The sequence below is a fragment of the Melopsittacus undulatus genome, chromosome Z (assembly GCF_012275295.1).
Source record: "Melopsittacus undulatus isolate bMelUnd1 chromosome Z, bMelUnd1.mat.Z, whole genome shotgun sequence".
Taxonomy (NCBI): Eukaryota; Metazoa; Chordata; class Aves; order Psittaciformes; family Psittaculidae; genus Melopsittacus; species Melopsittacus undulatus.
Genome location: NC_047557.1, coordinates 9,007,154 through 9,030,025, shown reverse-complemented (window position 1 = coordinate 9,030,025; position 22,872 = coordinate 9,007,154). Strand labels below are relative to the sequence as shown.

Genomic DNA, 22,872 nt, shown 5'->3' with positions numbered 1-22,872 from the left:
GTCTTTAAGTCCACACTCTAATGAACTATTTAATTCCATCCTAAATAGGTTATTCACATGAGCTCAGGAACATCCCATGATACTCAGTAATCGCCTGTAAACATACATACCTGTGATACTCATTTAGTGGAAATTCTGGTGAATAAGGTATAGAGGATCTGACTTTCACTGCAACAAAATAGGACTGAAATTTGGCAGCATGGGTCCTGGCTTAGTCTGTGAGTCATGTCTACACAGCACTCAACTGGGTTGGACAGGTAGAGAAGGTCCTGGTACATCTGAGCCTCCAACTGCTCTAAGGGTTAAAGCATGGGGACCTGGTGGCAAGACAGAGAGTGTTGCAGGACCCCAGCATGGATTCATTTCTTGGACAATCCCACATGTCATATGGTGCTGTTCTGCCTTTCCTAATCATAAACAGGCTAGTGCAAACACAAAGTGTGGTGAGTGGCACTGCCCATCAGGTGTGCAAGGCTTGGAGCTGGCAGTGCATGTGGCATGCTTAGACTCAAGAGTGCCCAAAGCTGATTTGAGCTGGGCTTAGTGAGAACTAAGCTGGCACTTGAGTGGAGCCTGAAGACCACACTTGGTGGGCATCACCTGATGGGGTCTTGCAGCAGCACTTGGAGGGGAAATAACATGCCAGTAGGATGAGACACATGTGGGTCTTCCACCAGCATCCAATGCCACAGCAGCAAAACATGTTTCCTAGGCTGTACTGTAGCTCTTCTAGTGTGCTGAATACAGAACCCATGCATTGCATACTCACCCATTTGTAACAGATGCAAAAATCTCTTTGTTCATCCTCCTCGCTACAATTCACATTGGCACAGATGGCTATTGCAGCTGTACCTCCAGGCCCTGCCTGACTGTGCCAGACCTACACACATGCATTAAGAGAACTGGTCCTTGTTCCAGAGTGCTTATTACAACCAATTTGTGACACAGAGATAGAAGGCAGATCCTCTGACAAGACATAAATTCTCCATCAACTGAACTTACAATAGTAAAAATGAAGGACATATTTATTAATCAGGCAGGTAAAAGTATCCCAGTCGTGAAAATTACTCCTTCACTGCCCTGTGTTTTTGTGTGTAAACACATAAGTTTTGCATATTTCTTTTTGTGGCTAAGGCTCAAATGCAAAATATGCAGGAAATCTGTGCAAATAACATCAAGGTGCTTTCCAGTCAAACTTGTCTAAGTGTTTCCTAGTGCCAGCAGACCAGTTCTGCCTTGCAAACAGTGAGGCAGCCTTTGCAGCTGACTTGTGTATGTGAAATCTTGCTCCCATCTCTGCCTCTGGGCATGGTCTGGTTTCCCAGTCCATGTCAGATGTACATGACGCAGGTCCTGGCTGGGAGGCTGCCTTGACATAGGGCTACCACGGTGTGATCTGGGCTGATTGGCAGTAAGGCATGGATAGTTGGGGTGATTGAGTGAGTGGCCAAGTGGCCATGGCACAAGAGTTAGGGCTAGACAGGTTGGCATTTAGAATGCCCATGTCCACATTTGCGTGAGAAACTTGCTGCCCCACAGTCATTTAAAGACATCTGAGCATCTGCTTGATAAAAAATTACAGTGTGAAGGCATGCTGAATCCAAATACTTCTCTCTGGAGTCATGAACAGGGTCCTGGAGCCAGGAGATTGGCCAGAAGCTGGTCTTCCCAGCTACATTGGCTGGAAGACCCTGTGGAGGAATGCACCTCCAGTTTTGTGAGATATTGCTGCATGCAGAATGGAGAGCAGACCTTGCCCTTCTGCCTCTCCCATAGTGGGACACAGGCATTGACCCCCTCCAGACTCAAGCTGTAATGGTAGGAACAGTAATTCTGGGCTCTGAGGGGCAGCATAAGAGGTATCACTTGACCTATGCCACCCAAAGTGGTGGCAGACTCAGGCAGCATCTCACCCTGTTGATCCTTCCCACCCATTCTCCTGTGGGACTCAAAGGAAAAGCATTGCAGTACAACTTAGAGCTCCCAGCACAGAGCACAGGGTCTGGAAGCCACCATCTGTGGCCCTGTTCTGCCTCCCATCGTGCTGCTGCGTAAGTGGTACCAAACTGATCTTGGGCATGGGGACCTCCTGCTTTCCAGCCTTTCATCACACAGCCCCTCTTGGATCACCTTTTGTTTTCATCACAGTCTCATTTTATTTACCTGTGCCCATTTGGGGTGGTTGACACAGGAGCTGGGCCAGAACCTGCCCTGCTGTGAAGGTCCTTGCCTGTCTGAGGCCACCCCACAGCTCAGAGGAGGGACCAATCCTGCAGCAGAAAGGCAGCCAAGACCTGTGTGTTGAGCTGCTGCATGTACCATGGATGATACCAATGCTGTGGGATCTATGCAATCTCACTGTCTGCTTCCAGCTGGCGCTGAAGGCACCATCTGTGATGTACAAGCTCCTTGTGCCCCAGGACCTGTTGGTGGCAGCAGGACTCCAGACTTGATCTGCTGTGCTTTAAAGCTGGGCAGGTCCTAAATACTGGGGAGCTGAGGAACTCAGCTTCAGCTCCTGAAGGAACAAGGCATCTATAAACTTGTTGGGTCAACCACATTTGGTGTCCCTGTTTGGATGCTCCACAGCCTGGCAAATTGGTTGGAGAGCAGGTGAGGAAGGAACATGTAAGATGTTTTCCAAAGGGCCTTCATTGGCTCCCCAATGACAAGCTGAGAAATATGTTTCATTAAAACACATTTTATTAGAAGGAAGGAGGGTGTGAGCAGGGATTGGGCCAGAGCAGTGTAGTGGGACAGATGCAATGAAGGAGCAATGAAGGAGCCCATGGCACATTATAGTAAATCATTTATGGAAACCATAAAACAATACTGTATGAACGCTGGAGAGGGAATAAACCAGCCAGCTTTGTGGCATTTGCTGTACATGGCCATTGACTGATGCTCCAGTGACTCACTGACATGGCATTTTTCCAGATCTGATAACGTCCTGGACTCTGAGCAACTCTCCTATCTATACAGATTAATACTTCTTTTTCTTCTCAGGCATATTTCACGCACCTTTGTGCATAACATAGCATTGCTGTGTGTGTAATTCCTATTCTAGATCTCTATCCGCTGTTTCTATCCTTTGCTTACGTTTCCCTTGACTTATGATCCTATCAGGTGCTGAAAGCTGAGCAGGACTGATCCGGCAGGACGGGGCAGTGCTTGAAAGGGAAACCTGTGGTTAAAACTGAGAGCTACAGCAAGTGGTGACAGCATCTGGGGACGGATGCACTGGTTCTAGACAGAGCTGGTTGGGTGGATGCTGGGCATGGGCGAACCATTTTCATCACGCATTTGTGGCTATCAAAGTCAATCACAAGCTGACATTGTAGGACTCTTCCATGGGATTTGCAGTTTTCTTCTGGGTTGTGGGTTGTCAGCAGGCAGGGAGAATTCATGGGCAGCAGGACTGCTTTCATAAAGGATATATCCTCATTTGAAGAGATAAATGGGTACAGTTAGCTAGTATGGATGTATAGACAGAATACTTGGACCCTGGGTTACAGATTAGGGTCAGCCTGTTGACAATTTAGGTGGTTATGATTTATGAACCTTGCTTTTTCTGTGTTGATCAATCTTGTTATCTTGTTAGCAACAAGTGCAAATTATGGGCATGTTTTTTTCCTCAGTGCCAACAATCTAGAGCAAAACATGTTTTTGTCACTGCTGGCTCTTATCTTACTCTGTGCACATGCCCATCAGGGCAGAAGGTATTAAATCAGGCTGTTGCCTACTTGTACAAAGCATTTGTAATGGGTTATTTTGGCAGTGCTTCCAAACAAGTCAGAGTCCAAAAAACACATGGGGTAATTGTATTACAGAAATAACAAACAAGCAGAACTAAAGCTCCTGAAGGGACAGATGCTTTGCAGTCCAAGAAGATTGTTATGAAGCTAGGCATCTCTCTTCCCACATAGCACCCTGTGATGACATACAACAAACATGCTGTATCCCACAGAATCACTGTGATTAGTGTCAAGTAGGATTTCCCCTTTGCTGCTTCTAAGGTGGTTGCTGATGTGGGCTTAAAAGAGATCTTGAAAGTTCAGAGGATTTTGTTCATGTCCTGAATCTAGAGACACCACCAGCATAAGGGAATGGGTGGTTGGATGGGACATGGTAAACCCCACAGCACATGCAAGCGAATGAGACCCTGCTCTGATGCTCTTTTCCCACAAACCACAGCTCCCATATGGACCAGGAGGAAAACTAACCAGGATGAAGGTGTGAGCCCTCACCCTGAGCACAGAGGAGGGTGCCTGCAGTGCTCCCATGTGTCTGGCACTGCTTTTTCTCCCCAGGTCCTTGCTGATAGAGGTGTGTGACTGTGTGTGTTGGTGCCACATCCAAAGCTCCCGTCTCATGGTGCTGTGCAGAAGAGAAAGCACCAGAGGGGAGATGATGCCTGTGTTGGGGAGGGGACATGCTCCACTAGCTCTCTTTCTCCAGCGAATCACTAACAGCAGAGGCAATACAATATGAGATGAACAAGACAAAGTCAATTATTTACTGTCCTAGAGCAGAGGGCATGACTCTTCCTCATGGTGAGTGTTTAAGTGCCTTTTGTTTCCAGTCTGCTTTTAAATGATGTGTATGGTGTGGCTTCCTCCAGCTCCTGGGGGGAAGGAGAAGGAGGGCTCTACCACAGTGCAACATATCTCCTTCTTTTAAGGCTTTTATTCTACCTACAGTGCCATTGAATTGCAGCACAGCTGTAGGCACTACAGTGAGTGATCTGGGAAGCTGAGAGAGCTGTTCTTCTGGCTTGACCTGTTGTGTGTGTGACCTCTTGTGTGTGTGAAGGATGCCCCTACCTGCTCTTCTGACCACTGGCCTCACCAGTGGTGAAGTGGAATCCCTTGGCTGCCCTGGGACTGGAAAAGGTCACTACCTGCATTGCACAGAAGAGGAGAGAGCAATGAGGAGGTGGATGACTTGGGGCTGATGGCACCGCCAGCACTAAGCTGGGGCAGGAAAGATCACACAGCACACTGAACAGTTGCAAATGTATCCTCTACCTACCCTATGCTGCTGCTGAACAAGGTGTCTTTATGACCCCGTGGGGATGGGGAGCTATGCAGGGAGGAGGAATGGATGCTCAGGACTTACACTGGTGAGCAGTAGAGCTGGTAATATGTTTTGGGTATTGCCATGTCAACTCAGGACAACTGAGCAGTGCAAGAACATGCAAGTCTTCTGTTCCTGTGGCTGGAGTGATGGACATCACAGTGGTCATTGAGATGGGTTGGATCCATGGAGGAAATCCTAGGCCTGATGGGAGACTAGTGTGTGAACAAAACAAATTAGGGGTTCGGAACAGACCAATTTGGTTTGAAGAGAACAATTGGGTTATTGGGGGTTGGAACTAGATGATCTTCAAAGTCCCTTCTAACCCTAACCATTCTGTGAATCTATGACTCTACTCTACAAGCTCCAACAAGTCACAGCTCAGGGGTCATTTGTGACAGAGGAGAGTCCATGTTTAATAGCTATTGGTGGATTTTTACATTCATGAATTTGTCTAACTATTTTTATATCCCTTTTTAGCATCCACAGCATCTTGTGCCAAAACCTTCTACATACCCTAGTATGAAGAAAGAAAAGCAGCTTGATCCTACTGTGAGGATGAGCAGTGAAAGCCATGTCAAAACAACGTATTTCCAAGTAGACTCTATGAATTGGAATGGCTGCTCCTGTAGGGGAGAGCTCCAGCCAGGCACTTGATTTGCCTAATGCTGCAGTTTGACATATGAATGAACATTTCAGGTGCACAAATCAGTGTCTGTAGCTTCACAGACCTGCTGTGATTTGTGTATATGTTGTTTTTGTGGTGAAACAGTGGAGACTGGGTTGTGATCAGAGGGTCATTTCATCAGGTCCTGTGCAAACAGATCCTGAGGTGGTTCTGGAGAGCTTTAACTGGTTCACATCAGGAGTAACAGACCCTCTGCCAGTCTCAGGAGATTATAAACTGGTATTTTGACCCAAAGGATGTTCCTGTGAAGTCAAAATGAGAAGGTGGTTTACAACAGTTACTTCTCCAACAGGAAATGGCTGATACGGATGTGTGTGGGGCCAATAAATACCAGTGACAACATTTAGTATTTGCCATGGGTTAGAAACATCTGCAGTGCTGGTAATGACTGATATGTACTGTTCTGTGCTTAGGGAAATGGATGCATGTTGGTGCTCTGCTGGAGAGATGGGCAGGGAGAAACTTGATGAAATTCAACAAGGGCAAGTGTGGAGTCTTGCATCTGGGGAAGAACAACCCCATGTACCAGTACAGGCTGGGGGCTGACCTGCTGGAAAGTACTGAAGGGGAAAGGGACCTGGGGGTCCTGGTGGACAGGAGGATGTCCATGAGCCAGCAATGTGCCCTTGTGGCCAAGAAGGCAAATGGCATCCTAGGGTGCATTAGAAAGGTGTGGTTAGTAGGGCAAGAGAGGTTCTCCTCCCCCTCTACTCTGCCTTGGTGTGGCCGCATCTGGAATATTGCATCCAGTTCTGGGCCCCTCAGTTCAAGAAGGACAGGGAATTGCTTGAAAGAGTCCAGCGCAGAGCCACAAAGATGATGAAGGGAGTGGAACAGCTCCCTTATGAGGAGAGGCTGAGGGAGCTGGGTCTCTTTAGCTTGGAGGAGAGGAGACTGAGGGGTGACCTCATCAGTGTTTACAGATATGTAAAGGGTGGGTGTCAGGATGATGGAGCTAGGCTGTTTTCAGTGATGTCCAGTGACAGGACAGGGGGCAATGGGTGTAAACTGGAGCATAGGAGGTTCCACGTTAACATCAGGAAGAACTTCTTTACTGTAGGAGTGACAGAGCACTGGAACAGGTTGCCAAGGGAGGTTGTGGAGTCTCCTACATTGGAGATATTCAAGGCCCGTCTGGACAAGTTCCTGTGTGATGTACTCCAGGTTACCCTGCTCTTGCAGGGGGGTTGGACTAGATGATCTTTGAGGTCCCTTCCAACCCTTGGGAATCTGTGATTCTGTGATTTGAAGGTCATCTCCATAAATGACATTCACTTCTGTCATGCAGGACTTGTGCTGGGAAACTACATGAGCAATGAAAATGGGCTGTTGTTCAGGTGACACCAACAGATGGGTTTTCAGCTTCTGTGGGTCTCTCTGTGTCAATGACTTTACACATAGGAGCTGACAGGATGGGAATGACCAGGAAGCCATACAGATACACCCGGCCCCTCTTTCCTGAAACAGCACAAGAGGCCAATGGGACTGGGGAGGAAGATGAGGGTGATGGGGTCTCCACCCCCACTCAAATGCCTGTGGAGCTCCTGGGCAGTGTCCAAGGGGATCTGTGCAGGTATCTGCAAGGAATCTGTGGCATCTCCTCCCTGCCATGATAGTAGGAGCTTATCAGGGGTTTCCTTTGGATGCCTTCACGTCCGCACCAGCAGCAGCCCTCTGGGCTAAAGTGGGTTGTCCCTGAGAAATCCAACCCCACTGCCTGCATCCTGTTAGCAATGGCTGATCCCACATGGCAGGCATTGCTCACCATTCACTGCTGGTCTTTGGACACCCCATGGTGGGTATGGCATGGGAGAGCATGGCTGAGTGACTGGAACTGATTATGTATATGGGCAGTGATTAGTGTCACCAGTTGGTTCCTCGCTCCACAAAATAGCTGTATCAGAGCTATCAGTGAAGATGGTCTGCCTATGGGTTTAGCATCATCTCCTGAAGGGTTTACAGGCAAGTGGCATGTATGGATGTAGCCCATCCTTATACAACTCCTGGTTGTGAAAGGACTGTGTTGACCATTGTCTCAGCCTCACTCCAGCAGTGCAGAGGAAACAGGGGTGGTTATGTCTCTGTTACCAGCTCCTGCCCTGGTTTTGCTCTTTGGGCCAGTTAACACAGTCTGTACCTTTTTGGGGCTCCTTAAAGAGATTGGGTCCTGGTTTCAAGTGCCCTTGGGAGGGATAAGGCAGGGGAGACATCATGAGATGAAGCACCAGGGTTTTTTGAGTGGCACCATTTAGTAAGAGCCAATTGATTGCATTCTGAGGGGAGGACATAGCCATGCTGTGCTGTCTCTGGCTTACAGTCAGAGGCAGGGAAACATGCAGATCAGCATATTGGCTCTATCAGGGTCTGCAACATCAGGGCTTCATCCATCTCATACAATATCCCCCACCCAGCCTGCAGCCTTCCCCCTTTAATCTCTCCTTTCAGAGCATGGATGCTCACACTCCTCCAAGACAAAGCCTGCCTGGCTCCCCTTATCTCCAGGGTGACGATGTCTTGTGAGCCCTGTGGGTTCCCTGGGTTTAGCCTTATCTATGGATTGAAAGCAGACCTGAGAAAGCATCTCAAAGCTTGGTGGGAGTATTTACACCCACAGAGCCTGCTGCTCTCTATCAGGGTCTGGGGGAGCCCACCAGGATGGGCAAATGGGATGCTCCCACACACAGGGCTATGGTAGGAGAACAAGATGCTCATAGGGCAGGCAATGGGGTATGACAGCAGCTGAGGAGCTGGCAGCACCTTAGTGGACACCTCACAGGTGCCCCAAGTCTCCTGTGGGCCCTGGGGTGCTCCTGTGCCTCTGTTTCCCTGTTACGTGCTCTGTACCCATGCACAGGGGACACTCCTCAGGGCTTTGCCCATGCCAAAGCTTTTGGGGTGCCTCAAAACCTGTAAAACAGACCCAATTCTACTTGGTAAGCAGATGAGGGCTGGAGAGGAAGGTGGGTCCCAGACAGGGAGTGTATTACCCAATAATGGGGCCAGAGCTTTGAGGGAGGGAACCCTTCTTGGGCATTGGTTCTGTCCCCATAACGACCAACCAAAGCCATGTAATCCCTCTCCTGCTGACACCATCACCTCGCAGATTACTTCAGCTGAGAGAGCTTTAGCAGTGTTGGGGGTTGGGGGAGGCACCATTACACAGGGGAGGAAAGCAGAGGGCTGAAAATGGGAGTAGAATCCTGCCATTGCTGCTTACACATCCCTTCGCTGGTCCCACCAGTTCCTGCTTCCATCTGACACTGAGAAAGCTACCCCAGATTCACTGGAGAAGAACAGGTACAGGTGATGCACCTGGGACTGGCTTCAGGGCAAGGGGTGATGGTGGGCTGGGGAGCTGGGTAACAGTATGAGGAGCAAAGCCATGTGGGGTGTCTGTGACTCACTCAGTGCCTGCCATCCATAGAAAAGAAGGAGATAGACCATGAGCATTAAATGTGAGACCATATGGTGCAGGTGCTCTAGGGTATGTTGAGTGGAGGCTGTTTTGGACAGCTAGGGTCATAGCAGTGTATTGGTCTGTCTGACCTGGCCTTGTTTCCTAAAGGGGACTGGAGATGTCTCGGTGCCACATTCATTTGTCCTGATGGAGGAGCAAGCTGTCCTCATCCATGGTGAGGAGGTCCTTTGCTGTGCTGTCTGCTTATGCTCCTCTCAGCCTCTGGGAAGAAGTTAATGATCCACCAGCAGGGCTGAAGCTAATGGAGTGGTGATGTTCCAGCTGTTGATTGGCACAATTAAGAGATAAATGAGGTTGTGGGTGCAGAGGAAACATGCAGTTGAATCAGAGAAGCTGTTCCTTGCAGAAGCGTGACTGCCCTTAAGTCCCTGGGTGCTCATCCTTTGCAGGGTTGTTCCTCCAGCTCTTCACTACCATGGGTATCAACATCAGCATTTGACTGTGCCAATACATTCCTCTCCAACCAGACGTGTTTGTTATTGGTGCTGAAGGCACACCTGCCTTAAGGAAGACAATGGCTTTGGTTTAGCAGGTGGTTGCTTAATGTGCAGTGGAAAACATGGTAAAATAATTGCAGGGTCAATGTTGAGTGAAGTTTCAATCTGTGAGCAAGTCAAGGTAAACATCAGGAGGTGGTGCGAGCTAAGCACGAGCAGCTAATGCTCTTCTAACAAACCTCATAGGAAAACTTAATGGGGTAGCACCTATAGGAAATATTAACTCATGACCGTGATTGGCTAAAGCTGGCTTTGAGAATTCTGCTTAAAAATAGAAGAAAACCCCTAATTTTGAGAGCAGCAAGTTCTGGTAACAGGATTCCAGTAGGAGGAGTTAGGATAAAAAGCACTATCCCTAGAATGGAGGCATGAAAGCGAAGGTGTGGTGTGGTTGCCCATACTAATAGGGGACTGTATGTGGTGACCCAGAGATCCTGGTCAGCCCTGCAGGTAAGTGAAACCATGCAGGTACAAACATGTCATGTTGAGCAACCGCTTCAGCCCTTGTGTGGCTCACATGGTTGTTTGTGCTCAGGATCTTGATCCTTGCTCCAGGATCACCACCTCTGGATGCAGGGAGGATGGGCAGTCCAGCTCACCCAGCACTAGATACCTCCATGGGTGTGAGCACTGGAGCTCCAATCCCATTGCAGGCACTGGAGGGAAAGTCCCAGCATCCAGCGTGACTCACAGGTCTGGCCTCAGATGCTTATTTGAGGTGGGGATGAACTGCCCTTTGGAGCTGCTCCACTTTACAATGAGCAGTTTTCTCTGCTAATTATAAAGAGGAAGGCGACAGGCGCAGGCTTACACACTTCTGCTGTGTGTGCTGTCAGGACGGGGGTGTGCTGCCCTACAAGACCTATAGAAACAAAGGTGTTGCTGTTGTTAAACGTCTTGAACAGTGGCAGATCACTTTGATGCCTAAAAATGCCCAGAGAAACCTTAAACTAGTGTGTGTACTCACACTTTCAGCAGCCAACAGAGCTCTTCTGAACACCTCCAAGAGGGAAATCAGTGTCTCAGTGCCACCTTGTGGAATGATCTGTGTAAAAGAACAAGCAGTTCAGTTCAAGAGACGTACCCATTATGCCATCCTAGAAGTGTGCTGGAGTTTTAGGGAAATTAGTGGTAATACTGGGGATTATGCTGCAAATACTATCACCAAACCAAAGGTTTCTATTGCAAAGCCTTTTTCCCTGAGTAAACTGCAAATCCATGGGAGCTTGGTGTTCCCAGAAAGAACCTGTTTCCATTTTCCAACCAAATGAGAACATGAAGATACCTACAGGTAATGTTTGAATGCAGGAGACAAAACCTTTTAGAGACACAGAAGCTTGTGTGCCCACAAGGGAGGAATCCACTTGTAAGGCTCCCTGAGAGCTAGGAGTGAGCAACAAAGTTGTAGGTCCAGCTGTGGGGAATACTGACCCACTCACACCTCATCCATGTGAGGAAGGCTGTGAGATCTCCAATACAAGCTGATGCCAGGGCCTGAGTTTTACATGTCAGCTGGAAATTACCATGTGCAGAAGAAACTTGAGGCTCTTGTCACCACTCCAGCCTGGTTCTGCAGGGACCATGTTTCTGTAAGAACCAACCAATAAACATTAGTATGGCAGAGAAAGGAAAGACCTGGAAAGATTTATTTGGCACTTTCTGTGCCACAGCATGTACACAGACTCACAGCACAGGAAAGCCTTTCCACCTAGAAATATGCTGTAGGAACACCCTTTAGAGGGTGAGATTATCACCCGTTACGATTAAATGGGCCTTAGTAGGAGAGACAGAGTAAATTACTGCATGTTTAGCCTAGTGTTCACTAAGGTCAATAGCTGATCTGTCACTGGAAGAGGGCTTACCCCAGTCCATAAAACCCTCCCATGCCATAAAATAGTCATCCATCTGAAGGGGGCCTACAGAGATGCTGGTGAGGGACTCTTCATCAGGTACTGCAGCAATAGGACAAGCGGTGATGGGTTTAAACTAAAACAGGGGAAGTTTAGACTGGATCTATAGAAGAAGTTCTTTCCTGTTAGGGTGGTGAGGCACTGGAATGGGTTGCCCAGGGAGGCTGTGAATGCTCCATCCCTGGCAGTGTTCAAGGCCAGGTTGGACAGAGCCTTGGGTGATATGGTTTAGTGTGAGGTGTCCCTGCCCATGGCAGGGAGGTTGGAACTGAATTATATTAAGGTCCTTTCCAACCCAAACCATTCTATGTTTGTATGACTCTACAGGGCAGAGAGGAGAATCAGCTTCCCATGTTCTACCATACATCTGCTCAGTGTCCTGTGGGGGGAAGAAAAGCTCATGAACATTTGCAATGTGATAATGCAGAGGGAGACAACCCCAGGGGCAGCAGGACTTGTAACTCCTCCGGAGCTGTGCATCGTGTCCTCTCCATGGCTACACTGAGAAGGTGCAGTGGGTTGAGAGGAAGGTGAATAAAACCAACAAGGAACCAGACAAGGCTCACAGGAAGAGTCTTCAGTGTTCATGGGTTTAACTTTTTAGTGATTAAGCAAAGGTATTAAAACCTCTTCCCAGTAGAGAGGTAAGAGCACATGGTGAGCAGGGAGATAAGCAGAGGGAATCAGGAGGATTAATCAGGGCTCTGCTCTGGCAGACAGATGTGGTTGAAGGTCTCTGGGACAATTGCCTAGAAGGGTGTTTCCTTGCCCCAGAGGAAAGGACAGACCAGGGTGGGCAGCAGGGAGGCTCTGCACTAGTGTGAGTGGACACAGGTACATTCAGCAAGAGTAAATATTCAACCTGGAGCAACACTCAAGGCATTGTGCTCTTCCCAACTGTGGATAGTGGTGCACATCAGCTCTAGGACAGCATCCTTTCCGAAGGCTGGGCATCCAAATATCCTGCAAAGCACAAGCAAATAGTCCTGATCTCACCTGTTATAACAAAAAATGGTACCAGACCACCAGCCAGTGGGTTACAATGCAGAGCAGAGCCAAAAGTCCTGCTCAGTACCTGTGGGAAAGGTTACAAAGAAAGACAGGCTTTAGGAACACACCAAGGCTATTTACAGCTCCACTGCCCTGGAGATGGGCTGCTCCTGGGCAGGGACACAGTGTTTGCAAAGCCTGGTAGCAGGAGTACTGCATCCTCACCATATAGTTCTAGAAGGATGGAATTTGTGTGTGGGAAGACTTTGAAGCCATCTCATTGTTTATTGGCTTGTTCATCGTTAACCAAATGAATGAAGGTGTCTGGGGGTGAAGGGAGGGTGCCAAGTTTCAAAGGGTACTTGGCTCACAGCAATAAGTGTATTGTCACAACAGGAGCTGCTGTGGCTTCAGGCTGGAGCCAGACAGCAAAATGATGGAGAAGATTCAGAAGGCACTCACGATTCGAAGTGTCACCATCAGGGAGATGCTGGCAGAAGCGCTGGGGATGTACATCCTCATGGTAAGGAAGGGATGGGCCCAGATTGCATGTTCATGTGTGTGTGTGTGTGCAGGGAGGGTGAGAGAGTGTTTAGCAGCTGTAAGGTCAATGGTGTCCTATCATCCTCAGGGTTGCTCAGCATTTGGTTGCTAATGCTTATCCTTCTGCTCTGATAGGGTGCAGCTTCCTATCAGGAACACATCTGCCTAAGCTTTATGGAGGAAAAAAGCAATGTGGAGGGTGGGAGGTTGTCACTGGGAGTCTGTGAAGTAGCTGGGGATAGAATCATGGAATTGCTTGGAAATAGACTGGAAAAGACCTTTAAGATCATTGAGCCCAACCATTAACTCAGCACTACCAAGTCTACCACTAAACCATATCCCCAACGGCCACATCTGCACATCTTTTAAATGAGTTGGTGATTCCACCACTGCCCTGGGCAGCCTGTTCCAATGCTTGACAGTCTTTCAGTGAAGAAATTTTCCTTAATATCCAGTCTGAACCTCCCCTGGCACAGCTTGAGGCCATTTCCTGTTATCCTATCACTTTTACCTGGGAGAAGAGACCAACCCCACCTCACTCCATCCTCCTTTCGGGCAGTTGTAGAGAGCAATAAGGTCCCCTTTGAGCCTTCTCCAGACCAAACTCCCCCCGGTCCCTCAGCCATTCCCCATCACACTGTGCTCCAGGCCCTGCACCAGCTCCATTGCCCTTCTCTGAGCCCTCCATTGTTTCAGTTCTCTGAAAACAGTTCTCTGAATGAAAGGAGGGAACATCTGTGAATGAGACCACAGAGCAGAGCCTGGTCAGATGGGGCAACACAATGTTTGTGCCAGCCTCCTGAGAGATCCCATGCAGTGAATTGAGGCTTTTCTACCTGGTGTGCCACAAGTGATGTTGTGGTCGAGGGGTCCTGCACAGGTCTGGGGAGCAGACCCCAACTCCTATCACTGACAGCCTCTGTGAAATGAGAGCAGCATTCACCTGTCTTCCACTTGGGGTTGCCAATGTAATGAGTACCTGTGATACTCTCTGGACCCACAACCCACCATTACAGCACGCTTTACAGCTGTAATTACCAGCGGTAAAGCACGCTAGGACTTCACTTTTGGTTTTCTTATGCTGTCAGATGGATAGTGTTTATCCATATCATACAGAAACTCATCCCTTGCCTGAGGGATCTATTCCATGCAGAGAAATAGACATGGTTTTGAGCTCTTGGGCTGCTTCGGAGGTGTTTGGGGAGTGGGTGAGGAAGGCTTTGCAGTCAGAATTGACCCCTGGCTGGGATGCAGTGCCCACCAGGACCAGAGCCTTTATGTGTTGGACCAACACATACAGATGACATCCTCCCTCTGAAAAGCTCCAGAAGTTGTCTGTGCCAACCTACTATACCTGAGCTTAGCCGAGGCTGGGACACTTAGGACTGGACAGAGGTAGGCGAGGAAGGGCTGAGGATAGCCCCAAAAACTTGTACTTGGAGATTTGCACAGGTGGAAGATAAGGTTTCTGTGAGCATGGGGACCTTAAGACACTGCTGACAGATAAAGATGCTTGTTTTCATGCGCAACGACTGCACATGCAAAGGATGCTTGCATTTTATCACATTATTGCATATCCAGCTCCTTGAAGTTCAGCCCTACTACACAGGTAGCTTTGCACACATTGGAAGTCAGAGCACAGATGTCTCTGGCTCCTCAGGAGGAGCTGAGTAAACCGTTTTCCTTTCCATCCCCTTTGCCTTTTGGTGGTGGAAGTTCCCAAGTGATAAGGAACTAGTTCAGAGGTGTCCTGCTTGAGCTGTCTTGAGAAAGAAGCATGAGGAGGAGTCTTTCCCCTGTGCTCTGAGAGCCTGCAGCTCACATTGGCTCTTCTTTCACTGATCCCTGCAAGGGAATAAAGCAGGAGGAGGGACAGTACACATGGACCCCTATTATGGGCTGGCAACAAATAGCATCCAGCATTCAGATGCAGCATCCAGCAGCCCCAGGGCCCTCAGTGCAGCCAGAAATGTGCTGGATGCATCTCCATGATGCCTGGATATGTGTTATTTGGAAAACAGTGCCCAGTCCAGGCTTCCTACTTTAATGGGCAGGCAGTGTTCACAAAGGAGGGAACCAGGCAGCAGCAGTAAACAGCAGAAGGAGTAGGGAGGTAGGGAAACCAACAAGGTATTTTGGAACTGTGAGAATAGAGGAAGAGACTTGGCTTGGATCTGTGCTGAAATACATGTATTTCAGGATATTGGTGTTCAGCCATGTCTCCTGACCTATGCTCTTCTCTCTGCACCTCCATACTGTCCTACAAAACCTATAAATGCATTTGGCTTCTCTTGGATGTGGTTTTGGAAAGTCAGAGATGAGTAGACAGAGTTTTTGTAAGGCTTTTGCAGATCCCAGACAGTGTTTTTGGGGCTTTTGGTGGTTTTTGCTGAGGCAGATGGAGAAGGGCCCACACAGAAGAGTGTGCTCTATGTATATGAGACAATTAAGAATAGTGTCTCTGGGGATAGAAAAGATCACAGCCAGAAAAGACAGAGCACAAGTTTAGATGCTGGAGAGCATGCTGCCATTTCTGTCTTGGAGGGACACACCACCCTAGATAAACAGCAGTGTAGTCCAAGAAGCAGGATACACTCTTCAATTGCCAAGCGGTTTGTGAGGCAGGGACCTCAAGAGAAGCTTTGTCCTCCAGATTTCAGTGTAAGAGCTGTGCAAAGAACTGATTTTTCCACCCTCTGACCACATATAAAAGTGAAATAGAATTTAATTTCAGGTCAGAGCAATTTCTTGAATATGCCTTTTCCTGCTGGAAAGTGTTTACTTTGCTTCTTTTTTTTTCCTGGTTCCCCTTTAGTCACTAACAAAATATTGAAACTTTGGCTGTTTTCAAACCAAATGTGTATGCGTTGAAAGGAAAAGTCAAACCGGAATTTCCTTCCTCGTTATTTTTTGCTGGGGTAAGTTACAAACTTAGAGTTGGGTTTGGTGAATACCTATGTGCTGCCCAAACCATGTTCTTAGTGAACAAATTACGCACCAGGGAAAGAAAGACAAAAAGGATTTGCCTGCTGTCCTTCCACCCATCATGGACACTGTCTCCTGATGGTCAATGGTGATGCTCCCCTGGCTCATGTCTCTGGTTTCAGGCATAGATGCCCTTACTGTGGCTGTGTGAGTGACCCCTCTTGAGCCCCAGATCTCTATGTGTGGGTTTGGGGTTTGTCTCCCCATAGCCAATGATGACTACAGTGCTGTTTCAGTGTGATGGGCACCAGTGAAAAATAACCCATATATTGCTTCAGTCTGTGCATGGGAGGCTCATTCTCCATCTCCTGACAATGGGCACCTCAGAGTCTTCCTGTTTTGAGTTTAGAAAAAGCAGCAAAGAAGCTTAATCCATCACAGCAACGAAGGTACTTTTAACTCTTCTCTCTTTTTCCATGCTCTAGGTCTTGGGCTTGTCTTCTGTGGCACAAGTGGTATTAGGGAGACAAAACTTTGGGCAGTATCTGAGCATCAACTTGGCATTTGGCATTGGTGTTACCCTGGGCATCCATGCAGCTGGAGGAATCTCTGGTGAGCAGGACACTCGAGCCTGGGACATCTGTGCCCCACAAAGGCCATGTGCATCAGGGCACCAGGAGTGGGATGTGGAGGGCTGGGTGATGGCATGGCAAGGTGGCATAGTGCCCTCACTTGAAGGAAGGGAAGTCCTAGGGTTCTCAAGCAAGAAGAGCAGAGCAAGTCTGGTGACCATAACCAGGGTCAGCCTCACGACCCAGTGACCACAGCCAAGTCCATGGGAGGGAGACAGATCCAAGCTCGAGCCAAGGTGTCCCAATGGTGCAGCAAGGTTAGAAGCAGGGAACAAGGCAGGCACAGCTTACCTACAGAATGCTGACCCCAAACCCATGTCCTGAGCTGAGACCAGGGCAAGCAGGACAGGGATAGTGGTGGATGTTCAGCCATTCCCTCCTGCTGTAGTCAACAGAGCCTGGTTTCAGCAGTGTCCCTGTTAGTCATATGGGATATAGCATCACTGTCCAAGCAGCCAAGGAGGTCTGAAAGCACGCTGGCTATGTGACCCATGGGGAAGTAAATAATTTATTGCAAAGGAGAGCTTACTGCTGATGTTGCAACAAGGAATGGTATGCAAATTTTCTCCTTATCATCCACATCCATGGGCACACACCCCACAAGAGCTCAGGAGGTGGTGTTTTGGGGCCATGGGGTGATATCTCTCACATGACAAGAGCATTACCTTTGCCTTGTGGAATTTCTGCATTTATTTGTACCAAGAGAACAAACTAAAGGCTCCAGAGGGCAGAAAATTAAAGCAAGTCCTTGCTCTTGAACTGTTGGAGCATAGAGATGTCCAAGGCTGGGGCTTGGAAGGGAAAATTTGTCCATGCAACTAGTCAGCTCATGGTCTCCCTGTCCTTTTGGAGCAGGTGGGGACATCCTTGGGAAAGTGAGCTGAGGAAAACAGGTCCCTACAGTTCCAGCTGACATTTGAGATGGAGGGATTGGAGGTAGAAGAAAGGGTCTCCAATCAGCCAGAGTCTGGTTCCAAAGCTAGCTTCAGGGCTTCCTGTCACTGTAATATGGAAACATTTATGTCACAAGATGCTTCTTGTGATCTCTGAAATAGCTGGTCATGCTGGCAAAGGATCAAAGAAAAAGGGATCTCCCCCCATGTCAGTGGTGGCAGTACATGCGATTTCACTTCACTCTGTCCTGCACTTTGATGAGGTGCTGTGTGTCTGGATGTTACCCCTTTCTGAGTCTAGAGTTGGAGATGGCCACTGAGGCTGGAACATCTATTGACCCACAGAGTTTACACCTACCAAGCAGGAAAAGCAAATATTTCCTTTGGACTCATGGGGAGATGAGGCCCAGAGAACAAATATAGTTTGCATGGAGGGCACCACTGGATACCAACCTGCTCCATAGAAAGTGCCTCTCTAAACAGGGATGTAAAGAAAACCAGTCCAAGATTACAAACTCTGCAAGGGAAGGACAGGGTCTACTGCACATTAGTGGGAGCAACCATGGTCTGAGCAGGACTGAACATCCTTGTAACTCTCTGCTCAGTGTAGTGGTATCTAACAGCTGAGTCCCTGCAGCTCCCATCAGCTGAGGTGCTCAGCTTTGCCAGGATGAGGCTCTCTCTTGCAACTATTTGGAACAAGATTTACCTTATCTACCTGCAGCCACATAAAAGCTGGGTGATGAGTCTAAGTTCTGGACTCCCCTTAAGCTGAATAGGGTGAAATCTATGTAGAGAGGTGTCTCTGAGGTGGGATGAGCCACTCTCTGAAAGCAGCCTGTGGTCTACAGAGCTTTTAGAAGACTAAAGCTAATAGGTCTCTGTCATGCATCATTCAGTTGCCCAGAGAAAACAGGTTAGTTTTGAGGGACCTTGCCCTGACTGACTCTTGGTGTCCTGGAACAACACCTGAGTGGCTGTTGTGGGGTGTGGGACATGCTCCAGAACAGCTCCGTCAGGTCTGAGATCAGTTTCTTTGTGACTTTGCAGGAGCTCATCTGAATGCTGCTATCACCATCACACACTGCATTCTAGGAAACCTGCCTTGGATAAAGCTCCCAGCTTATGTGATCGGCCAGTTCCTGGGCTCCTTTACAGCAGCAGCCACTGTCTTTGGCATCTACTATGGTACGGTTGTGTGTTTTATCTCAGGCTTTGCTGTGGGCATCATTTCAGTCTTCCTTTTCCAGTACCCAGAATGATGCCTGAGTGAGAAGGGTGAGCTCTTGGCATGTGGGACAGACCTTCATAGCTCCAGGCCAGAGCAGGGCCCAGATATCTGAGAGAAGGATGAGAAGCTCTTGGAGAACACATCTCCTTTTCGTTTGTGGTATTCCCAGTACCAAAACCTGTCCTAAGCTCAAGGCCAGGAGCTGCATTTTGTCAGCATTTTGTGTTCAAGAGTCTGCAAGGGCTGAAGTTAAATGAACTACCATGTATGACACACAGATGGAGCTCTGGGGGACTCTGCTGGTCCGTGTATAACAGTACAGCAGACATTTGTGGTTTTGAGTTATGAGGGACACACCACCCACTGGCCCCAGCCTGTCCCACTCTCTGAGCAGCAGGGAATGGATGCATCCAGTGCATCCAGAGCATCCAGCCTACCTCAGGCTCCCAGAGCAGGGGCATGGAGCCGGTAGGTTTAAGGGAGCAATTGCAGACCAAAGCCTGCAGGTGACAGATATCAGTGAGATCATGCCCTGCTTGGGATGTGTCACCTCCACCGTATCTCCCATTGCCTCTGTTCCTTCTGGTGTCCACGCTGGCTGCAATGCATGGTCTCACATATGTGCCATGATGAATTCTGCTAACTCCTCTAAGTCCCATTTCTCCTTAGATGCTCTGTATGACTACTGCAAGGGGAACTTCACAGTGACAGGACCAACTGCCACAGCATCCATCTTCTCCACTTACCCTGCTCCCTATATGTCCTTGCCTGGAAGCTTCTTCACAGAGGTCAGTGGGGAGTGCTGGGATGTGCTGGGCAAGGCGGGTGATAACAGTGTGAGTGCCAGAGACAGTGTGCAGACACAACCACAACCTCTGCTCCAATGAGCCCACCATTCAAAGCAGGTGACTGACAGGTAGGATGAAAGGCACCTTGGTGGCTGAGCAAGTCTAAAAGGTAATGCCTGCAGGCTTGGTCCCAGTGCCCTCCAAACACCTTCCCTGCATGCAGCCCAGGCAATGGGAAGCTGAGCTGTATCAGGAAGCATCTCCTTTGGGCTCTGTGCCATTCTCCAAACTGTTCTTCCCCTTTCTGGATCCTACACATGCTCTGTTCTCCTGGGCAGCTCTGCCTGATGCCCCTCACCAGTACAGAACACCTAGGGCTGCACAGGACCTTAAGATCATCCAGTTCCAACCCCCTGCCCTGGGCAGGGATGTCTCACACTAGGCCATGTTGCCCAAGGCTCTACCCAACCTGGCCTTGAACACTACCAGGGATAGAGCATTTATTGCCTGTTCCAGTGCCTCACCACCCTTATGGCAAAGAACTTCTTAGTTATATCTAACCTGAACTTCCCTGTTTTAGTTTAAACCCATTACTCGTTGTCCTATCACTATAGTCCCTGACAAAGAGTCCCTCTACAGCATCCTTGTAGGCCCCCTTCAGACCACAGGCTGTCTGGATTGAACCTCTGGGGTCTGAACAGTCCAATTCAGACTGTGTACAGTTGATTTGCAGCACACAACACAACATCCAGATGCCAAGAAATAGGAAGGAGATGCTTCCACGGACATGGAGCACTGGAGTGCTGGAGACGGAAGATTCACTCCCAATTCAAATTTGAGGAAGCCTGTGCTTGTCTCTGACAAAATTCTTGCCTGGGTATGATGAGGATGGCAGTGAGAGCTGGATAGCCTACAGGTGGGGACCTGACAACTCCCATAGAACATGCAGTGTCCTTGCTATACAAGAAAGCAAATGACAGTGACAGTGTATTACCAAGAGCTGCGGAGTTTCTGCTTTTGCTGGCAAGTCTGCATCAGTCCCAGGCTCTCCAGCTGCATGTTCTGAAGCAGAAAAAGACAGCAATCACCTGTACTCAAACAACAGTTCCTGACATCTTGGGCATTACAGATCTACAACTTCTAGCTATGTACTGTCACAAAAGGGAGATTCAGTGTCCCAGAGGAGAATCTGCTTTTAGTCCTGAAAGGGCTGATGCAGCAGGCTATATAAAACATCACTCCCTCTAGGGAGGAACAGATTTGTCTTCTTAGCAGTCTGTTATGATGGAATATTGTCTTCTTAGCCTCTGTCAGATGGAATGTACTTAAAATAACATACGTCCCTAACTTGAAAGGTGGATGGAGAGGACAGTGCTGAGAAGTTTGTATAAGTCCTAGGGCGTTTTTGGTGATGAGGTAGAGGTATTGCTGCTGGGAAATGAGTCAAGAATTTTCTTCCATCCACCTGTGAGGTGGGAATAAGAACAAGATCCTCCCTGCCTTGATCAGAACATAAATGTTACCTGCTCTTCCAATCTGTGAAGTCTCTTCCTCTCTGCCGAGGATGGTCCTTCTGCATTCCCCATTCTCCCTCCTGACCTGTTGTCCCTTTTGTGCTCCTGCAGTTTCTAGCAACAGTGATGCTGCACTTGGGCATTCTGATCATCCACGACGAGAAAAACAACAGGGCCCTGAGAGGCACAGAGGCCCTGCTCACGGGTATCCTTGTCCTGGGCATTGGCATGGGGATGGGGATGAACACAGGCTATGCCATAAACCCCTCCCGAGACCTGCCCCCCAGGATCTTCACAGCAATTGCTGGCTGGGGAACTGATGTCTTCACGTGAGTGACCCTCTTTGCTTTTACACTGCTCAGTTTGCAATGAGAGCAGATAAGCCCAGGATAGAATGGCCACAAAGACTTTCTCTCTGGGTCAAGTGATGACGGTATCAGTGCAGAGTGCATCCTACATTCTCAGACAGCAAAAGTTGTGTATAGAGGAGGCTGGTGCATTATGTGCACAAAACCCAGGGCACACTAATCCTCCAGCATGGGATTCATCTTGAAATATGGACACCTCCATTTGGGCAGCAAACCGGCCACCTCTTAGCTGGAGGTCTAGGTGGTTGTATCACAGTGAATGGAAAGCCAGAGACTGATTCAGCTCGCATGAAAGCAGGTACTTATAGATGGATTACTGAATAGCTCTCTTAAATTTAGATGTCTGAATCTGGAGATGAAACCCTGCCTTCCCTGCTTAGCAATAGTGCCACACTATGGCTTTTGCCATGGCTGAGGGCATAAGCAGGGTTTCCTGCCCATTAATTTAATTAAATTTCCAGAAAATAAGTGTGAGAGCTTGGTAAAGGTGGTGCCAATATTACTGCAAATGGGGAGGGAAAAGAGGTGTGTGTCTTGATAGTCATGATCATCAGGATCACACAGACCATTTCTGTAGGGCAGCAAGAAACCTTCAGAGAGTGCAGCAACACTTTCTGAGGTTGATGGGGGAAATGATCCTCCCTCCAGCAGTTATGCTGTGGGTAGGGAATGTGTCAAGGCCAGCTGTAGGGCCCAGCATGTGAAGTGGGACCAGACACTTCTTCTCACACAGCTCACTCCTGCCCTTGTGGCCATTCAGCGGCAGGGCAGTGATTCTAATCTGGCTCACTGTCTGCCTCTCCTGTTTCATTTTAGGGCTGGACACTACTGGTGGTGGGTCCCAATCACAGCACCAATTCTGGGAAGCCTGACTGGTGTTTTCATCCACAAAATCTTCATTGATTTTCACAACCCACCTGTCACAGGATGTGGAAATGAGAAAGGACAGACAGCAGTGGAGGTTTCTACATTTTGATGGCCACATGCTTCAAGGAAAGGACATGACATCGAAGCCTACGTGGATGTACGGACTGACAGTCAAAGGGTAAACAAGTGGGTAAGGGCATGTGCAATAATGCTGCTGGAACACACCAGTTCTTTACCCTGCTGGTGGAGAACTGTGGGACTGGTCTTCAATAAACTCTTCCTGAGCAGACAAACTGGGTCTCTAACACGCTGGACAGGCCTGGCTAGCGCTAGACCTGTTTGTGACCTGAAGAAATTCTTCAGTCTCTCTGTGTAAATGTCCACCGAAGATAAATTCATCACATCCTGGAGAAAAGCAAAGCAGAGCTGCAAGACTCCAGATAACTATGCATTCATAGAATCATAGAATGGT

The 22,872-nt window shown here is 48.5% G+C and overlaps 1 protein-coding gene across 1 annotated transcript; it reads left to right on the top strand.

The window, feature by feature from the left end:
• The first annotated feature begins 7,176 nt into the window (after positions 1-7,176).
• On the top strand, positions 7,177-22,872 carry LOC101873279 (aquaporin-7). Its single transcript, XM_034072651.1, is given in 9 exon segments — positions 7,177-7,337; positions 9,734-9,800; positions 9,802-9,860; positions 13,054-13,162; positions 16,593-16,719; positions 18,683-18,820; positions 19,533-19,651; positions 21,277-21,494; positions 22,350-22,872. Coding segments are annotated over 9 exon segments (1,158 nt in total). The 3' UTR covers positions 22,510-22,872.